Source organism: Hermetia illucens, chromosome 4 (assembly GCF_905115235.1).
Source record: "Hermetia illucens chromosome 4, iHerIll2.2.curated.20191125, whole genome shotgun sequence".
Lineage (NCBI taxonomy): Eukaryota > Metazoa > Arthropoda > Insecta > Diptera > Stratiomyidae > Hermetia > Hermetia illucens.
In genome coordinates, this window is record NC_051852.1 from 107,997,750 (window position 1) to 108,018,851 (window position 21,102).

General features: G+C 41.0%; 1 protein-coding gene across 3 annotated transcripts; it reads left to right on the forward strand.

Annotated features, from left to right (window-relative positions):
- Nucleotides 1–696: 696 nt before the first annotated feature.
- Nucleotides 697–19,721, forward strand: LOC119655283 (zinc finger CCHC domain-containing protein 24-like). 3 transcript variants are annotated; one of them, XM_038061100.1, is made up of 2 exons: nt 697–921; nt 19,401–19,721. In XM_038061100.1, the coding sequence occupies exons 1-2, from the start codon at nt 919–921 to the stop codon at nt 19,719–19,721; spliced, it is 324 nt and encodes a 107-aa protein (XP_037917028.1). In that variant the 5' UTR covers nt 697–918. The 3 variants fall into 3 exon arrangements, 2 of the variants coding, with proteins under 2 accessions (XP_037917028.1, XP_037917027.1); XM_038061099.1 differs by lacking the exon at nt 697–921 and adding an exon at nt 8,570–8,779; XR_005249896.1 differs by lacking the exon at nt 697–921 and adding an exon at nt 8,790–9,085.
- Nucleotides 19,722–21,102: the final 1,381 nt, after the last annotated feature.

Here is a 21,102-nt window from a genome sequence, read left to right on the forward strand (position 1 = left end):
TTGGCAAAGTTATAGAGAGTGAAACTTTTCCATTTTTTGTGAATTTCGTGCATTCTACAACGTGTATGACGTCATCATAAGATATCAATTCATCAATACCAAACAAAGTGAACTCATATGAATGGCGGGTCGTAGGGAAACATTTCGTATTAAGTTTTTAATCATTAATATATCAATATCAATTACTCGAGATAGACATGTATGTATTTAGATGTACATATATGCTAACGAAGCTTTGGGGTGGTGCCTAATTCAGTTATATTTGTATTATACATTAAACAAGCGGTATTCAATATCGGTGGGTTTTTAGCCATATACGAATGGAAAAGTGTGCGTAGAAGATTTCTCACAAAGTGAATACAAAACCATTATACCCGAAGCACCAGCTTCCGGTATTCCGACTTGTTTAAGTTAGCCCTAAAGAATCATAACTTACATTTCTTACATTGTATAATACATATGTATGTATGAAAAGTTCAATATTTTAATGCAAAACTTTCTTTGGCATTGCACTGTACAGAGCAGTTTATAAACTGGGGATTCCCAGAATACTGGGTGCACGCTTATCATTCAAGATAGAATTCGGATTGCTGCCACACTTGTAGTTGACAGTCGTTTACGAAGTTGTTCGATTGTAGCGAGTGTTACGTGTGCAGAAGATGACTAATCGCGAACGCATGCAGAACGTTTATCAGTAGTAAAGATTTTAGTGCATATCGTACGGAAACAGTAACGCATATTGTCCTACGGATGCAATCAATTGCAGTTGCATAGATTGTGTGGTGAAATATCAGTGGGGTACGTGCTCCTCCAAGCCCTCAGAGGTGCTTTAATCAAGTGATTGAAATCCATTGGAAGTGACCTTGAGCCGTTTTGCTACTTCTGAAAGTAGGAATTGGTGAATTTCGCGGATAAATCATGGTATTTTTTTCTTTTCTTCAGTGTTTTTACTTGAAAAAGTCGGGCTGATCGTAATTTTGGACCATATTTACATATGCATATACAGTACCGGAAAAAAGTTTTCGCTCAAACAATTCGCTACTTACATGTATGCCAGCAAAAAAATAAATGTTTGATTTATTGCACAAATTGGCGGAACAGAGTATTCGCTCTTAAACAGTTTTATAACTAAAATTGTAAATTCAGTATTTTGTGTGACGTCCTTTAGCTTTGATTATGTGATTATATGTGTGTGTAAACGATTTTGCCTCGAGTGTACTAATTTATTAGTATATTTTTAAGAAGAAGAAGAATATACAAAACCCACATTGGAACGTCCAAACCGTATCCTTGGGATCGTTGTCATGTTGGAAAAAATAATCATTCCCAAGACCTAGTTTTGCTAATAGATGGCTTTTTCTTGGGAACTTGTGGAGCTCTAAGCAGCCTATTCCGGATTAGTCCAGGGCACACTTCTTTGCTAAATTCACATAGTAAATTGTTTTTGAGTAAAACGATCATTAAGAACTCTGACACTCTTGCAAATCTATACCTTTGTAACTTTGCAACGAAGAGTGAATATCTTTTCCAGCACTGTATGTATGGTGTGCGTACTACTTGTGATTTGATATATGCATGAATGAATTATTTTTACATTTTTTTACAGAATGTGGTCCTGCAGCTTATCAAATGAAAGGGTTCGATTAGTACTTTCCGAAACTCATCTTATTGCTGATATTAGGTGAAACATTGGAGTGAGAACTCAAAACGTGTGACCCGAAAGTGAAACAGATCTCGTTGTCAGAACCTATTCAGTCGAAAAATCTAAATCTATCTAAAAAAATCGCAGTGAAACACATAGACGAGATCTAGGCCTCAAAATATATCCTTTTCCGATATCTGCACAAGCAAAGTTAATAATAGTATATAACCATGGTTTGGAAATTTACCAGAAAATCCCCCTTAAGTTCATCCTAGGAGTACAATTTGGCGCCACTTTAGGTGATAATGTTGGACATAATTCTGGGAAGCTTGAAGGCAGTCCAACTATTATGAGCAAAGTTATTGAAAATCAAAATATTGCGTTTCACGTAAATTTATTGCTCTCTAGGACGTGTATGACCTTATCGTCATATGTATAAAGTGAATTTATATGAACGGCGGGGTTCTTGAAGACACTTTCGCTTTTCTTTTTTAGTCATTTGAATATCAGTATCAATTACTGAAGACAGGCAGTGTGTGTATATGCTAATGAACTCCTGGAAGAAGCCGGAGCGCACTTCGACGAGCCGCGAAAGATGAGGCGTAGTTGTGGTTGACCCGATGTACCCTACCAAGGAGTGAATGGCAACCATGTACTGTGGTTGGTCGATAGCTAAACGATGATCCGGGGACGACCTAGAGGAAAGAGCTCCTCCAAAAACCTAAAAATTTGGCGACATTTACCGTAGAGATCCGTCCGCAAATACTGAATCTCCACCGAAGTTGTTCGTTGACATGCGCTCGTTTGCTTCTATTCTAGCCAGGCTCGAGTATTTGGGGAGGCTTTATAAACATTATAAATAGATCATTCTTAAAATTAAATTTTGAATATAAATTTATGTTGGGATGAAAATCGGAAATTGAAAGTAGTAAATTGGAAAAGCTAATGGGTGCTAAAGGTGAGAAGAAGAAGAATTCTTTTGCTGAATTAACAGTTCTACTAACAAACCCTATCTCCATCTCCACATGAAGATCACTGGGACTGCTTTCTTTATGAAAAGCTGCAGAGGGAGAAGAATGAAGGCAAGTGTCCCTCGCTTAAAAGCGAGGTAAATTCAACTGGCTGGTTCTCCAAGTTGGAAGTTGGGTAGGGCTGACAACCATGCATTGAAAGTCAAAGTCACGGAGCCACGAAATGAGCCTCGGACTGAACGAATTTTACTACAACGAATCCGACAATAGAGACGGACTAATGATTTGCACATTTTCTTATGAAACGTGCGGCGTCTGTACAGAAAAGGACCTGCCAAGTAACGTACGCTCCCTGTACAGTAGCAGCATTCCATGGGGAGCACTGGACAGAGAGGGGTTTCCTGAAGAGAAGCCACTATACCATATGTTGTAGTGTTCATCTAGTAAACCATGTGCTTGGAGTGGGCTTCCCAATCAACTAAAAAATTAAACCTGCTGTTATCCGATTTGAAAACATGAGCGAAACGTTATGCACTTTGCGTTTAAATTCCCAATTATAAGTTTCATTAACCTTACACTCTTCATGCCCTACACAGGAAACTACAAACTAAGAGAAGGATACATTCTACCATACTTGGAAATCTTAATCACCAAGTTGGGACGGAGCCCGTATTCAGACGATAAGTTGGCTCTCATAGCTTACATAAAAACACCAATGATAACAGACTGTTCATTATTCAGTTAGCAGCGTTACGCGAAATGGTTGTTGGAAGTACCTGGTTTGCGCCGAAAGCGGTCCATAAATATGCATGCGCTTCTCGAAACGGGACCATTTTCAACCAAATTAACCACGTGCTAATGGAACGCCGCCTCTCAGTGAATCTGTATACGTCCATAAGAGAATTCGGTATTCCAAAGAAATTGATGAAACTAACCAGGCTGACCCTGATCACAGAAGCAAGTGATCGAACGAGAGCAATAAAGATAATCGACTACAACTTTGAGACCGTTGATAACTTCTCCTATGTAACGTCAAAAATCACAACCGATAACAATTGTGACGACGAAGTCCGCGCACGGTTATAGGTGGCGAATGTAGCCTATTTCAGCTTACAAAAACTGTTCTGGTTAAAACGTCTCACCATAGGATCAAAGTTCTTGTTTTTTTTTTCTTGGATGTAGGTAGATGAATACATTTACGCACAAAGTGCCAGACTACCGACTAAAACACCACCCTGATGCGCCTAGGACTGCAACCCGGCGCCGTTTCACACAATACCTCGGGCCGGCCCTATTCAATGTGGGAGGAAAACCTCGTGTTTCAGGGAGTTTCAGCTGCGTCTCTCCTATCCGTGCCCCTTTTTTTCGGCTTAAGAATTTTTCGACTGTAACGTGCTCCTCTGTTCCACGTGTCCTCGCTTTATAGCATGGCCGCAATTATGGTGTCCAAAAACACTTGACACCTTTCCATCGAAAGGTTGTGGCAATGACGTTCCTACTTTCTGCAGAAGAGAAAGCTGTGGCAGGCATTATCCACCATATCCTTCGAATAAATGTTAGTAATGGGGCGATTTCCACCAAACTTCCGTGTGCGGATAGCTGTCTGGTTTGAGCACAAGGCTGTTGTACGGAAGGTCGCGGTACAAATCTCACTGGTGGCAGTAGGATTTGTATCGTGATTTGACGCCAATTACTAAAAAGTGTAGTAATTAACTAGTATTGACTTTATTTGAAAAGATATCGATATAGAGGGTATTTCAGAGCCTAGGCGCAATTTAGTAGCAAGCTCTTGATTTTTTTTTTTAGATTTTTCGGTTAGGTAGTTTCTGAGAATAGATCCGTTAGAGAGATGATCAATTTCGACCCCCCGCACTCCCCACCTTTCCAACAAATGTAAAAACTAAGACCGACTTCGGAAAGTACTAACCGACACCTTTTATTTGATACCCCACTAAAACTAAAACTGTCCTCGACTTTTGCATTGCAAAAGCGGGTAATGACAGCTGTCAGATCTTTCGCTCAGACGAACTGGTATAAATTCATGCCAGACTTAGGGTCAAGGCTGAACTTGAAGACACTCGCAACCACTCGTAACTTTTCGGACAAAGAAATGGACGGAACAATCATTTTAGCAACACACGCCATTAATACGGCTACATGCAGAAACACGTCTGGAGTTTACAACAACTGCATAAAGAATGGTGCCTGTAGCGAACCAGAGAATTATGGGCTCATCCCTTTACTAACTTCAACTTCAAGAGCTCTCAAGGGAAGAGGGCCGTTATTCTACATTTTTAAATGTTGTTAGTTGCCATTTTTCTTATTTTTCCGAGTTATCACAATCTCGGCAGATGCCGGATTTTATCTAATATTAGCACTAAGTGCCAAGCATTTAGGTTCGAACGATCCTACCTACTTGAAAATAAATATCATGCCTTCGTGAGGAACTCCAGACATCCCGATTTTGTGCCAAGGTTCGATTATTCGATACCTTTAAATGTTGCCTGACGTCCTGTCTTACGTTATCGCTCTAACTGAGACAGGGTCCGCTACATTCTTCAAGGGTTCTTGACGCATGGAGGACGTCGGGACTTAAGGAAATTAGTCCGCCCAAAATAAATACGCGTCCACACGTCAAATATTGGCAACCTCATTGGAAAAATCAAGGAAATTGCAAGAATTGTTCGGAAAAGGCGCATTGATATCTGCGCTCTATAATAACCGGTGGTGCCGCTTTTGTGCACACAAAGCGAGCTATGCAATTCTTGTGTTAACTTAGCCAGGCAAGCGGTGCATCAACGGAGATGCAAAAGTCCGTCAAATGGAACGCCTCTACCACAAGTGATAAATTTGAAAGAATGCCAAGCGGGAAGCAAAGACAGCGATCGCTGTTACCCAAGCGGGTCATTACAAAGCTGTTTACGATAAACTGGACAATGGGGATGGCGATTTTGTATCCACTTGCCAAAAGTCAACACCAACCCCCACAAGATATCGAACACTTCTGTTGCGTTAATGACTAAATCGGTACGACGGGTAGATGGCGAGAATATTTCGGGCAGATTCTAATGGAAGTGTTTATCCTCCGCTTCCACAAGCACCGCTGAAGTCGAGGAAGCCATAAAACGAATGAAATTGGGAAAAGCAACAGGACCTTTCGCATCAACCCCCATGAAACAGGCACTATCACTGTAAGTGGCAGTGACCTGCCCAGAACAGCGATTTAAATATCTCAGGTCAATGTCACCACACAACTTGGGTGCAGGGTGAGTATTCCGGATCTTTCTAGTCGTAACTGAATGGTTTGCAAGTTGCATATTCTTTGAAGACGTGTTTGTGTGTCAAACCGAACTTCCATTTATTTTTGTTGTATGATTGAACCCAACTATGGTCCAGAGGAATAATTTTCGTGCGGCATATCCTCAGTTAGCAGATTCATTTCACAGGAAGCAAATTGGCCAACTAGGCTGGTTCTTTCACATAAAAAGGTTCTAGTCCAATGATATCATATGTACTTAACTCCTCTGAGCTCAACGTAGAATATGTGCCTCAATATTTGGTGGCAGCTGTCAAGTTGGTGGATAATTTTATTGCTGCTAGCGTCCCATTCACCTTAACTGGCATGGGAACTAAGTTGAATAAATCGAACTTCCTTCTGTCAGCCAATGGTATTCTTGTTCAACGAATCGAAGACGACTGAGACCTACTGGCAGGCTTGATGTTGCAAAGGTGTGATAGGTACTAGTGTGGTTGATGAATGTTTGTAACATCCTGCATGTGGCCCAGTTTCAGATACTCGTCCATGAATTTGAAGTAATCTTGTCTTAGTTCAGGCTGAAGTGATAGCTTGCGCTCGAGTGCATAGCACCTTCGAAGAGCCATGTCCTTTGATTCGCCTAGCGTGCGTAGATCAATTGTGAAAGGCAATGTGACTTCGTTTCGCCCCTCGCTAGTTCGCTTGGTCCATTGACCGAAACGTGCCTCGCATTGGGTTTGAGTTGGCAAGACGCGCTTTTTGTTGCAGGAAATGCCGTGCAGACTCCAGAAATGTTCCACCTGTTCAGAAAGATCCTCCTCCTCGATTCCAATTCCACACCTTACATTTCTGCTGGTTGTGCCGTCGATTGCGCTTACTACAATTCAACCTAACACGGTGTTTTGAGGGATGGGGAGGTTGGCTTTCAGCGTAATTTGTCCGATTGACAGAAGCTGGTAACAGAATTCTACACCGAGGTCCGCTCGATCAGGTTTGTAGAAGTATGGGTCTTCCAACTGAATGTTTTTTTGAATTTTCCAAGTGCTCACATCGATATCCCTTGAGGGCTGCGGAGAAATTATGCGGTCAAATGTACAAATGTCTCTACTGTGGTTGAGAATGCTGTAACCCATGACTTCGAATGAAAGTTGACTCTAGTTGTAATGTAGTAGTGCCCATCTCCAATTCCTCGGATTGAAATGCTGCTACTCTGGTTGGTCAAGTGAAGCGTCTTGCAAACCCGTTCTGACAATATATTTATCAGTAAGCCGGAATCTAAAATAGCTCAACAATTAATCTGAGTATCACCGGTGCCTTGTGAATTGACAAGTACTGTGTTTAGCATCATGTACTGGGCCTGTGATCGTAAAGTTCTTATTCCTAAGGCAGGTGTCATTTCTCAGCGTAGTATCAAGGACTTGGGTTTTTGATCATGAGATAATTTCGATGGGGTGGTATCCTGGCTCTTCGTCAGGTACAGCAGGGTATTGTGTTTTTGGACAAAGAGTTTGCAAGCTCCATTTAGACAGGTCTTATCGGTATAACCAGGTTGAAGACAGTTAACGTATCTAGCATGTTTCTGAATTAATTTCACTCGATCTCCTGGTGCCAGCTTGAGGAGGCACTTGCACAAGAAAACTGTGCCTGTATGTCATCGTAGCTTATGCAGCTCGACTTGTCAGGTACAACTGATGTTGATGATCTTGATGTAGATGGTTGTTTTTGCCGTCTTTTCTCGTATCGCTCCTTCAACAGTTGCTATGATGCAAGGTAGTTTTCTTCAGTCAACGGTAGATGTTTTGCCAGGTTCTCTGCTTCACCGGACAGATTGGCGCGTAAGTACCATAATTTTTTGTAGGCAAAGAAATCTTGCTTGTGGATCATTTCAGAAAATAAATCGAGGAATTGACACCAGTTTAAGTAGTTCTCATCGAATTTTGGAATTTCGTTTCGAGGTGTAGCTTCATTTTGAGGCTCTTGGTGGTAATTGCTGTTTGTTCTACTTGTGCTGAAGCGCGCGCTTTGCATCTTTCTAGTTGGCCAGACAGCAATAAGATAAATGGCGCAACCGATCACGACGAGTCGACCCCGCTTGTGGACGGAACAAACGCTGTAGAAAAAGAAGAAGAATACTTAGTCTGGCATGTGTATGTATTTCTTACTACGGTTTCAATTTCGCTCACTGTAGGATATATCCTCGTTATTATGTAGAAGGGACGATTGGTTGCTACCGGCCAATTTCTGTACCTACTGCGGCACGCTTTATTCTTCTTGCTATAACTTTGGAAACATTGTACCTTGGATCTAAGTGTAAGATTTTGTCTGTTCATTTTCAATATATTTTACTTTTGAAGTATGTAAGGGAAAAATTGATATTTTAAAACCGTCATACTGTACTGTACCACCTTAAGCTGAAGTTGAATGCTTGAAAAGAACAAAAAGTTCAATATCTGAATGCGTCATTCTTTCTACATATAAATGAAATCACCGCTGACCTGTGCAGTGCAATTCATAAACAGGGGATTCCCAGAATACTGGATGCAGACTTGGGATTGTTTATAAGTGAATTTAGATGCTTTTCCTAGTATTCAGCGAAGATTTTGGAGTGGTATCCCACTTGAAGTTGGTCGCCATTAATATAATGCTCTATTGTTACGAAGAGATTGCTAACGATGATTAATCGCGCCGCCATGCAGAACGCTTATCGATAGAGGTGATTTTAGTGCACTAAACTTCGTACGGGAACAATCAGTTGCAGCTAGAATTCGACAGATTGTGGTAGTGAGTTGTCAGCAGAATTTCTCGATCAATATCTCGGGAGTGACAATTGAACTATTGAAAGTGAATTTGAGTTGTTTTTGCTGTTCGTGCAAGCCGGATTTGGTTAGTGAATTTCGCGGATGAATCATGGTAATTTTTTCCTTACTGAGTGTTTTCTGCTTGAAAAATTGCGAAAAATTGCTTTGGACCTGTTTGATTTGTATGTTGCTGTTTTTGGGCGCATAGTTCAGTTTGTTCTTCTGTATTGCAATAAGTGCTAACGCTGTTCAGCCCAAGTTGCTCGGATAAATCTAAACTGCGGAAATTGCTAACCTAGGCAAAAACATTGAATTCTATCTTTGCTTTGTTAGTGCAAATAGATTGCATGAAAACCTAAAGTTTGCGATTAAATGAAGTACTTTACGAGTATGGCTCACCACACACAACATATTAAATGTAAGCAAATACATATGTATATATCTGTGATTGGCTAGGTGGTAATATATAGTTTAGATAATTTATAGACAAAAACATAAACGTGTTTCCCCGTCAACTATTCACTTGGATTGTATTATAGTATTACCTGAGTAATATGTAGGTGTTGGGATATGTGCATATAATACGTACAATTTTTGGCAAATATTCATCCAAATAGGGGAAATTAAAATTTAATATTTGGAAATAAGATAAATTAACAAAACCTATTCTCTGCCTCAAGAGCTAACTTGCTATTTTGACGAAAGGGAAGCAACTATTGAGGCACTTAGGTCCAACCGTGTGAACTTTAAACTGGCATAGGAATGCCTGTATATATATATATATTGAAAGCGCTCAGTTCGCATAATAAGGTCTGCATACTCTGGGTTTCAGGCGAACAAACTAGGAATGGAAAAGCCCTTATGATCCTTATGGGAAGATGCGGACCAAAGCGTTCGTTGGATTATTTAAACCTAACCAAGAAGAGCCTTAGGATGATATTAGGTCACTGTAGGCTAAATAACCATCTGGGGAAGCTCGCGATATCTCCGAACATTGGAGATTCTGTGAGTAGAGTAATGAAATCTCCATACAATCTACGGCATTTGTTTCGAATAGGTTAAAGCACCTGTGAAAATAATACCAGATTCAAGCTGAAACATCAGAAAATAGGGAACATTAAAATTCCTCTAGCATACAGGCTTGATTGACATAATATAGGTAAAAGATACAATACGCCCACTAAAGGTACACAATAGTTCTTCTAGAACGGAAAGTTGTACTTCCTTGACATTATTGTTATTATTATTACGAACTAAATTTTCTGTCTAGAATGTGTTTGGTTCGCTGATCACAAATTTGAAGTCTATTTTGCTCCATTGGACCAGCAGCTTGGATTATTTCCGAAGTAAGACAATCTTTCGAATAAAAGTTAAGTTTTTTAATCCTTTTCTTATTTGTAGACGCATATACGGAAATAATATGACGGATCCTTTTTAAGGTTTTGTTTGCAAAACAAAACCTTATTAAAATCGCTTCATTATCTGTCTGTATGTCTCTCTGTTTGTCACACCTTATATCTTAGCAACGGTTACTCTTATTGATACGAAATTTGATAGAAAGGTGAGACCTGCGAATCTCACTGCATGCGTTGTTTAAAAGGGGTGTACAAATGCAAATGGGGTGTACAATTTTTTTCTACCGAGTATAGTCATGTGGGGTATCAAATGAAAAGTCTCGATTAGTACTTTCCGAAACCGGTATTAGTTTTGACATTGTTTGTAAAAGGAAGGAGTGCGGTGGTCCGAAAAGGGTCAGTTACTTTAAGGACCCGTTTTCAGAAACTACCCAACCCAAATATTTGAAAAGAACTATGGTGGTCCATACACGTGTTATATAGGCCATACCCATACCTGTTTAAATAAAGTTAATAATAGCATATTATCATATTTATTAAACGTATATTTTCCAGAAATTGAACCGTCCTTAACTTTATCCTAGAATCATCAGCTTTTGGAGCATTATAGCCTAGTGTCCGGATAGCTGAGTGGTTAGAGCGCAAGTCACTGGTGGCAGTGGGATTTGTATCGTGATTTGGCGTCGGATACCAGTCGACTCAGCTGTGAATGAGTACCTGAATCAAATCAGAGTAATAATCTCGGGCGAGCGCAATGCTGACCACATTGCCTCCTAGTTTACCGTTATGGTCTTTAATGAAGTGCTCTAACACACTTCAAGCCCCTGATCCAACATGGATTGTTGCGCCAACGATTATTATTATTATTATAGCCTACACAATAGAGCAACGTCGGTGGAAATGGTATTATTACTAACAGAGTTATAATAGGTGAAAGTTATCACTTTCGTGAAAATTTCTTGCATTCTAAAATTTTGAATGTCAGTATCATACTAAAGTGAATGGTTTGACAAAGAAATGCAAAAATTTTACGAGCTAGGTATAAATGGGACAAATGCCCAACTAAATTTTCATACCGCGCTAAGCTTCCGGTTTTCCGATTTGTTACAGTCTTTTAGTCTATTATGCTCCGAATCAGGAGTATGCAGGATGGGATTTTCCGGAGCCATCATAGCTCTAGCCCAAATCTTGTTGTCACCTCAAGTTAAAATTTGGATTTTTGACCAAAAATACCCAAAAGTCCAGATTGCCAGTTTTAATACGCCAGTTCACGGTGTACCTATTTCATCAAACATGAATTTTCCCATTTTTCTGCACTTGATAACTGAGCCTAAATAGTGACTCATGAGTGAGTGGACTCAAATATGTGACTCAATCCATCTGCCATTTCATTGATTTCAAAAATGTCTGCGCACCGCGTTCTAGAAGAACTATAATGTCCCTTTACTGGTTCTAGTATACCAATTAACTAAGGGCATAGTATGTCGTTTAAGCCTATAATCAACAGGAACATTATTATGTTCTTTGTGTTTCAACCTAATATCTGGTGTGACAGTGCTTTGCCCAAGTTGGACACTCCCCCAAAAGATATGTGAAGGTTTCGTCACTCTCCTCGCAGAATCTGCAGACAGTGACCATAGATATCTCCAGTTGATGGGAGATAATTTGCTTGCAGTGACCATTGAATATTCTCACTATTATTCGGAGATTCTGCTTGATGCTGATTGTTTAAACAGTCTTTCGAGTACTTGGGTATTCCTTTTATCACCCTGCAGTGTTACAATCCTGGTAAGTTCGCCCAATATGGTTCTCTCAGACGATCATTCAGAAAACTAGCAGGTTCCCAAATATCAAAAAGACGCATAACCCACTTAGAGGACGGCTTGTAAAATCTCGGCAGACCGGAAAATAGTGCCTAAAATACTAGTGCTGACAAGGGAGCCGATGCTTAATCGATAGATATGTGAGGATTGGTTTCAAGTTCAGCCAAAAAAGACGGCAATCATATCAACTATGGGTAGTATAGTGTATGCGACTGAAAGCTGACTCTGATCGGGGAAAGGTCTGTATTGGATGGGTAGTCTGCCACCTTGGAAAGCAAATCTCTTTGAACAAATGCTTCAAGTGTCTCTCGTACGGACATCTGACTAGGTCATTCAGGAGCGCGGTCAATCGATCTGCAGACGTTGTGGGGAAACTAGTCACATTACTCGCGAAGGTATAAAGATCCCAAAGGCATGTTCTGCGACGAAAGGAGAGTCTGGACAGGGGGCATATTGCCTTGAGTTTAAAAAGGCGATAAGTGCCATACAGAAATGTATGTGGCCCATAATTCGGTTCGTTTGAGCAAAAATAGATGTCTGATTGTAATTATGCAGTGTTTCCAGCGCATTCTTGCAAATATCGATATTTTATACCACTTGTTCCCTTCATCAGTGCTAACAAGTTCCCGAAATATTGGTATTTGCAAGAATAAATATCCACACCAGCGAAAAAGAAACAAGTTTTTTATTATTTGAAAAATAGACGATGTATGGATATGTCTGTAGCTGACCTGCTGCTAGTGGCTGAGTGCATGAGTGCATGAGTATCTAGATTGGTCTTGGAAGTGAAAGGACGAAGACCATAAATCACTAACGGTGAATTTAATGCATGAACCGTCGAATGAAAAAGTTAACTAAAGAATGCTTTCGCGTAGTTAGATATCATATTGGCGAATTCTGGTCAGATTAATTCTTGCTGGAAAAGAGGTCCGATTCAGCTATGGATCTGACTTTTGTTAGTCCTTCAGTAGCTCGCGATATGTCCTGTCCTACATCAGTGAACATTACACCCACAGGGATCATTGGGCTTTGACCTGAAGAACAATCCAAGCAGTCAATTGACGAATAAAAACAGTTACAGATGTGTGCTTGGACTAGCACACTATAATACGACATTCTCGGAGAGAGCCTTCCATATCACGGATGGTACCACGATGGCATGCGACTCATCGGCCTTCTACTTGCAACAGTAACAGGCCCAACTGCTCGTGGGATAGTGAACTGATTGCTCGACGGTCATCAGGATAGATGAGCGTGCCAGAGAACAATGGGTAGGACTGACCAGGAGGTGAAACAGTACGTCTAATAGCTGGAATGAAAAATTCATAGGCTAACATAGAAAAAAATGAAAAGGGCAATTCAACGATTATAATGGTCATTCAATTTTTCGATACCATTTTTATAGTACGATTTGTCTTTAGCCTCAAAATAGGCCTCAGTTTCGGCGATTACCTCATCGGCACTAAATTTCTTTCTAGCAATCATTCTCCTGAGGTCTGAGGAAAAGCGCTGGGGGACAGATCTGGAGAATACGGAGGATGCATAATCAATTCGAAGTACAATTCATGCAATTTTATCGTGGTTTTCATTGGTTAGTGACACGGTGCATTGTCTTGATGAAACGGCACTTTCGTTTCCTTCAAATGGAGCCGTTTTTTTTCTCCATTTTATCCTTCGAACGCTCCAATAACACTATGTGATAGTCCCTGTTGATGGTTTATTACTTCTGAAGGTAGTCGATGAATATTTAATCATGCGCATCTCAAAGTACTGATGCCATAGCCTTACCAATCGGCTGTCGCGTCTTTCCACGGAAAAAGTGGCACTAGCAGGTATTGCGCAGTGATTGCCCTTGATGTGCAGAATGCATTCATTTTGGCCAGTTGAAATTTGATAAGGAGGCCTTTGGCACCGATTGGTGTACTCAATTATTAACTGCACATATCGATAGTTATCTAACAGCTAGAAAGTTCTATTACAACCCTGACAATGGGCCCAGAGTATATATCACCTAATATACATCGCCTTCGCGAGTGTCTCACAGGGCACTACACTGGAACCACTATTGTGCTATAAAAAAGAGGCTGAAAACAGATGGTGTTTATCACCAAGCAGCGTAAGGAAATCATTAAAATGGGGAATCACATCATCACTGAAAAACCAAAACCAATCAAATACGAAGCACCAGTTTGGGCAACTGAACTGTTTGAAAATATGAGCGCGGTTTATAGAAAGACCGCCTTAAGAGTGTGCTGTGGCCTTAGAGCCACCTCAGATGAAGCTGTAGTATCATTCCGATGCCGATCGACATTTTGGCCGAGGAACGGGCGGAAAAGGGTCGATGGACTCACAGAATGATTCTCGGTATCAAGGTGTGGACACAGAGAACGCATGGCGAGATAAACTATAATCTCAAGCAGTTTCTTACGGGTTATTGTAAATAACGTAAATACCTGTATAGGTTTAAACTAGACAGCTCATCCAATTGTCCCAGCTGTGACGGTACTTCGGAGGACGCAGAGCATGTCTTCCATTGTCCTAGATTCCCGGAGAAAAAGAAGAGTCTAGAGGAGACATTGGGAAGAACAGTAATACCGGAAACTCCTTGGGAAAATACTTGCGAGAAGAACTGAAATGCAGTTAACGACATGGTGGGACGGATTCAGTGCAGGTTGATTATTGGCCCCGTTAGGAATGCAATTGATTTATGACGTACAATTTTGCGGATAAGGGAAAGGAGTTATGAGGCGGTTTTAGTGGATAAAGCTTTCTACTTCGGAAAAAAGCTGTCCCAGAACATGATGTACAGACAGTGTCTGTGGGTGCTCCTACCGTCCGCTCTAAAACTTCTCTTCGCGAGGGTTAAAGAATCCTTCGAGCGCTTAGGTTTGCATCCCGATATGAGCAACCTGGATTATTCCATTCCTCGTAAGTTCCTCGAGTATAGTTCTTTCATCCGTTCATCTTCCTTATTTAGCGTGGTAGCCATGAATCCATTTCCTCCATACAAGGGCCTCGTCGCTGTAGTGGTTTTCCTGCTCAATCTAACCCAATATAGTCTGGAATCCAGTCTATTTAGACTTTATTGTGTGAGCCGTGCATGCCCAATCTGTTCAGGCTTCTTTATACTAGTTTGGAATTCACCTGTTTGGACTTAAGTTCTTACTAAGGCTATTAAACCGCTTGGCTGTCAGTCAGAATAGCAATCCAGTCGATCAGAATAGCAATAGTTCTTTTTGTAGTCGAAAAAGCACATGTATCTATGGGGTATATTTCCATCTAGAATGCAGTGCTTCCCCGTTGGTTTAAAGTATGTTTTTCTTGGACTAATGACCCCGGCTTCCGCAGTGATTCATGCTGTAAATTACGGTCACGTTCTCCCGGTTTGCCCTATCGCTCCAACGTGTTTCAAATTTCTCATCAGAATGAAATTTCTTTGCCATGTTTTCCCTTGGTACCAGTAATTTAGGAAACTGTCTAGATAGAATATCAATCTTCCCTCGATTTAGGCAACTCCTCGCCTCACCGATACTCCCGGACATTCTGTATGAGAGAGAAATCAGTCTCGGGAAGACCCCTAGGGATCCCGTTGGGCATATCCGCATTGCCCAACAAACACATGCAAACCATTCTTTGAAATTTTTGTAACTCTGTGGCTGTTGCGCTGTAGTCAGTTCTGTCTGGCCAAATTACCGCCTCATAATTAAGCATTGTAGTTTTTTCGCTGCTGTGAACCTTCAAGTCACCAGAGTTTTCGACGTACGTTTTCAGTATGTGTCTTCTAGAGTAGTTTTTGGTCTAGTGTGATACCCGTTTCTCTTGTATATTGGCTCTCAGATGATCCAGTTTATGTTCCATAGTAAGTGGTACTACAATGGGTGGATTGATGCGCAAACCAGCCTTCCTGTAGCAGTGATTTAAAATCCAACTTGTATTCTGTCATTTAGGTTAACCTATTTGTGAGAGGCTATTTCTTTTTTTGGCCTCCTCTACCAGAATTGTAACTAGTGTGTGTGTGTATGCGTTGGTGGGGAAGAGGCGACGTCTTCGAGCATTCAAACCGCAGCGGCCAATTTGTATCAGATTAGTTAGGTTCACGAAAACTTTCTTTTTTTTTCACTTTTCCTCGCAGAGGCGGAAGAGAAAGTGTTGACAGGCAGGATTTAGCCTGTAGTTCCCTCTCCTTTCCGCCTCATGGCCTGATTTTTGATTTTCAACAGAGCCATCGCTAGACTGGTCGTTATCGAGTTTCTTTTATTATAGGAGATGCCGTACTCTTCTTTCTAGCTGAGTGCACCGTAGAATTGAAGTTGAGATCATGTCTTTCACAGATTTCTCCGTGGGGAAATATGAATCTGGTGATGCCTGCAAAATCGGTGCCTAGTCCAAGACTTGATTGCTCAAAGTCACGGGTGAATTCGAAGTTTATTACTTCTTACCAATTTATGTATTTTGGTAGTTCAGTAGTGAACTAGGACAGGTTATCCCACCACGGCAAGGTGGTGTCTGTGTTGGCGGCACAAACTGGATACATGATGATTAGCTGAAGTGGCAACCATGGAGGAGAAAGCTGGGTCTTGCATCAACATCGTTAGCAAAAAGATAGACTATTGGTTTCGTCTAGGGCAAAGACAACATCATATCCCAAATAAAGATCGTTAGCAAAGGCAAACATCAATTTCTCGAACTTCATGCCTTGCATTTGGTGGAATCAGCTGGGTGTGGTGTGATATTAGTTACTGAAACTTAACGACCGTTTTACTGGAGATTGATATTAACTGCAATTGATAAGCCTGAAGTAAACCACGATTGAAAAACGAGCACGATACGAACAATTCCACAAAAAACTTATCTTCAATATGGTAATGTTGGGCCGCATGTTGTGAGGTCACCAAGACTTGGAAACACTGAAATGGGAAGTGCTACCCCAGCGGCTGTATTCACCAGACACGACTCCTTCGAACTTATACCTGCTTCTATCGATGGCGCATTACCAATATGGACAGCGCTTCTATTTATATGAACATACGAAAAATTGGACCGATTCAAGGATAATGTCAAACCCATTTTCCAACGCGGCATCCGCATGTTGCCAGAAAATGGGATGATTTATAACCATTTCTTAGAAAATAAAAGCCCATTCCTTTAGAAAAATACGCGGTTTTTAAGCTTGTGTAACTAATATATTGTTATCAATGTCCTATAAATAGAGCACAGCGTGTTAATCACAACTACACACAATCCCTGTCGATTCGCTGAACTGTTTTCTAGCTCGTTCCAGATCTTTCCGAAAATCGTGAATTCGTTCTCCACTATTCAGTGCCATATCTATCTATAGAACGACCTACTCGCCAACCATTCTGAGATTGTGGATTCCATTGCCTGGCATAGTTGGCAATAGAGTTGTCCTTGCTTTAAGGACACCGCCGCTTCCGCCTTCCAGTAATAGTAAACAAATAAAAACAAACAATAGTAACAAAGAGAAAATGTTGGCGCGAAGAACCTTGAGGCTAACCACTCTCAACTTAGTGTTGGTTTATCTACATTTCTAGCTTAGGTAAAATGGCGAAAGCACATCCAGCGCTGTTAATGCGTTGAATAACGTGAAGTTCAGAGCCAAGATAGACAAATTGGTGCACGGCTTCAATGTTCTGCCTGTCAAACTGGAACCTTTCTTTTGCTGGTATTTACGTTCAGTCCGACTCTCTTTGATTACACCCTCTCCAGCACCGTTGAAATATTATATGACCCAGTAGCCAAGTTTCTCATTACTACATACGATCATTGATTAATGATGGTCAGGAGCACTTCCTGTATTACTCGTACTGCGTTTTTAATATTTTGCACCGCGAAAAAACTTCTTCGTCTGCTCTATTTATTTATTGCCTGGGTATCCTCTCTATATTTGTGTCTGTTCACAGTTGCGGGATGAACGGCGCATAAGTATGCACATCCACATACGCCTGCAAATGGCTAAATATGCATGCCGATATGTCTCCACACGAAGGGATGTGCCTGATAGGGAGTCTAGAAACTCCGCACAGGGTTAATAACGAATTTTCGCCATCAAATCGTTACCATTCCATTTGTATGAGGTAAGATCATGGTTTGATTATTCCCTTAGGATACGTAGAACGGAATTGATACAAAAGGTTACCACTATCCTTGATGGGGAATCTTGTTTTAAAAACCAACAATCTCGATCATCTCAGCTGCAACGCAAGTGAAGTTGTGGCCTTCAGAACAACCAGGAAGGAAGGGCCGAGATTGGATTGTGGTCGGTAAACTATTAGCTTGTTGCCCATGAAATGGGAATTTGGCAATCAAGTAAAGTTAGTTGCGATTTTGCTGTATCAAACCACCACCAGTTGGCGCTATTGGCGTTGGATAATGAAGTATAAATACTTCTACATTTAATCAAGGAGTTATTTCAGTTTTGACCATCGTTGTGATAACAGAAAAAAAAAAGAAAAAAAGGAACGAACCACAGGGCGGTGGCTCGAAAAATTCTGGTCAGGCGACGTAAACCTTCAAAGTGAGCCACGTGGACATCCAGGACCATCGATTGACAACGACGAGCTGCGTTTGCTAGTCGAATCCGACACGTCAGTCTGTGAGAGACATTGCAGAGAAACTGGGCGTACACTATTCGACAGTTTCCCGGCACTTGAAACCACTTGGAAAGGTGGAAAAGCTCGACAAATGGGTTCCGCATGCCCTTACGGAGCAAAACATGGCGCTTCGAATGGAAATTTGGAGTTCTTCACTCTCCCGGAACCGAACGGTCCTTTTTTGCACAGAATAGTGACATGTGATGAAAAGTGGATATTATACGACAATCGTCACCGATCAGCACAATGGCTAGATGCTTATGAGCCACAGAAGCATTTGCCGAGACCGAGCCTTCATCCGAAGAAGGTAAAGGTGACTGTTTGGTGGTCTACAGCTGGAGTTATCCACTATTCTTTTTTGTCACCTGGAGAAATGATAAATGCACAGAAATACTGTGCCCAACCCGAGGAAATGCATCAAAAATTGAGTATTCAACGGCCGAGATTGTTCAACAGAGATGGTGTGATACTCCTTCACGACAACGCACGACCTCATGTATCCAGAACAACGGTTCAAAAGTTGAACGAATTGCAGTATGTGACTCCACCGTATTCATCGGACCTTTCGCCAACCGGCTATCATTTTTTTAAGCATTTGGATAATTTTTTGGCGGAAAAACAATTTAGGAACGAAGAGGCTTTCAAAATTGTTTACGTCGAATTTATCAACATCCGACAGTTGGACTTCTACAAAACTGGTATACATGCTCCTGAATCTCGCTGGGAGAAGTGTTTTGAATCGACTGGTACCTATTTTAATTAAATAAATAAATTTTTGTAAACTTTATAGTCATTTAAAATTTTAGTACTAAAACGGCCATTTCATTTGCAACAACCTAATACCTTTAGAATTTTGAGCATTAGACAAGAATAATTTATCTACATTTTCAAGAACAAATAATTTCCACTGGTATCTTATCATGCATTATTTTATAACATTTCAGACCAATAAGCAGTCAACGCCCTACCAAGGGAGCAGCAGATGTTTCGGCAAATATAAGTGTCCAAAATGTAATCGTGCGTGGGCCTCCGCATGTTCGTGGGCTAACACTTGGCAGCAGTGCAACGCATGCAAATCGAAGGTTTATCCGCATAATCAGTGGAAACTGAAGAAGCGGAAGAATCAGAAACCAACTAAACCGGACGAAGACGCTGATGCAAAGATCAAAGGCCATATTAAGGAACTTTGTGAGAAGTGTCGAATAATAGGATCTAATTGTTTGAAGTATTTCAAGTTGAATAAAAAGAAGGCGGAGAAACCTTAATATCTTGTTTCATTTTTATCTCCATTCGTATTAGTTATTAGTAGCGAGTATAGGAGCTCCGTTAGTAACATTTCAGTTCATGGGAGGGTGTAGTGGACCAACATCTCTCCTTTCAAACATCGAATGTGCGATTGCAAGTGTAATTGTAGTGTTACACTCTAGTTACAAAGTACGGATTCGCTTGGTTTTAAAGAGCTACGATTCCTACAGGACTGCCGCAGGATCACCACATACAGCGCTGGTCCGAGCTGGGTAATGGCATCATAGCCTGTTCACTCGACACGGAAAAAGGAATCGATTCTGTATGGACGGAGTCTCCTATATAAACTGAATAAAACCAATAGTAAGCTAAATATATCTGCTGGCTTCGAACCACCTTCACCTGGACCATTCACCGGCTCATTGTCGCTACTGCTTAGCGTATTACTCGGTTTCGGCAGGTATTCTTCAAGAACTGATAGGCCTCAAGATTTTCAACATCTTTCTGCATTTTTCCGTCCCAGCGTGTGAAAAATTTCAGTTCAGTTCAGTTCAGTGCACATTAGTTCTTCTATTTCATGCTTAAGGAAGGATCTGATTTGCTAAGAGTGGGCGTGTTGTCCTATACGGATTCCTGGGTGCAGTCAAGTACAATATTCTCGACGATGATTTGGACTGACTCAGGTCCATTGGTAGAAACAGAACAATGATGTTCGTCCCGTGTGCTTGGACTACCTAGATTTTAAAGTTGTGGATGGTAACTAAGGTTCCTTCATATGATTTTTGAGGAGGCCGTTTTAGTCCGCCTGAAGTGGTCAAAACTTGAAAGATGAAATGTCGTCTGTCTTCACGGCGTGCTGCACTGGAAAAATTGGATGTATTTGTCTTAGATATCAGAAACTTGCTAGGGAGACGTAGAGATTCACGATGAACTCTGCTGACGAAACTATTTTCTCCGTACTAGGCTGCATTTATACCCAAGTAATTGTTTTGGCGGCATTTCGCACGAGCGTCGGTTTCTGTTTCTTGATTCTCTACAGAGATTACCTTGGGTTATTGTACACATATGAGACAAATTATGAACCCTACAGAACCGTGCCAAGTAATGTTGGCTTGCTTACACTTAATGAAACCACAGTACCAACGCTGACATTTGGTATTGATTGATGGCCAATCGAATCAGTGCTTGACGGGTTTCGTCGTTGAACAGTGCTAGGAGGCGGTGTTCGGTGACAAAGGCTACTCGTCTAAAGGATTGGTAATAAAGAAACGAACGGCTTCAATTGACACTACACAGAAAACACATGTCTGTTCCGGTTAATTATAAGGAAAATATTTTCAATTTGAGAACTTGCCAGAGAATTGTTGAGCATGGGAGTGCGTCAGCTACTGCATTTTGCTT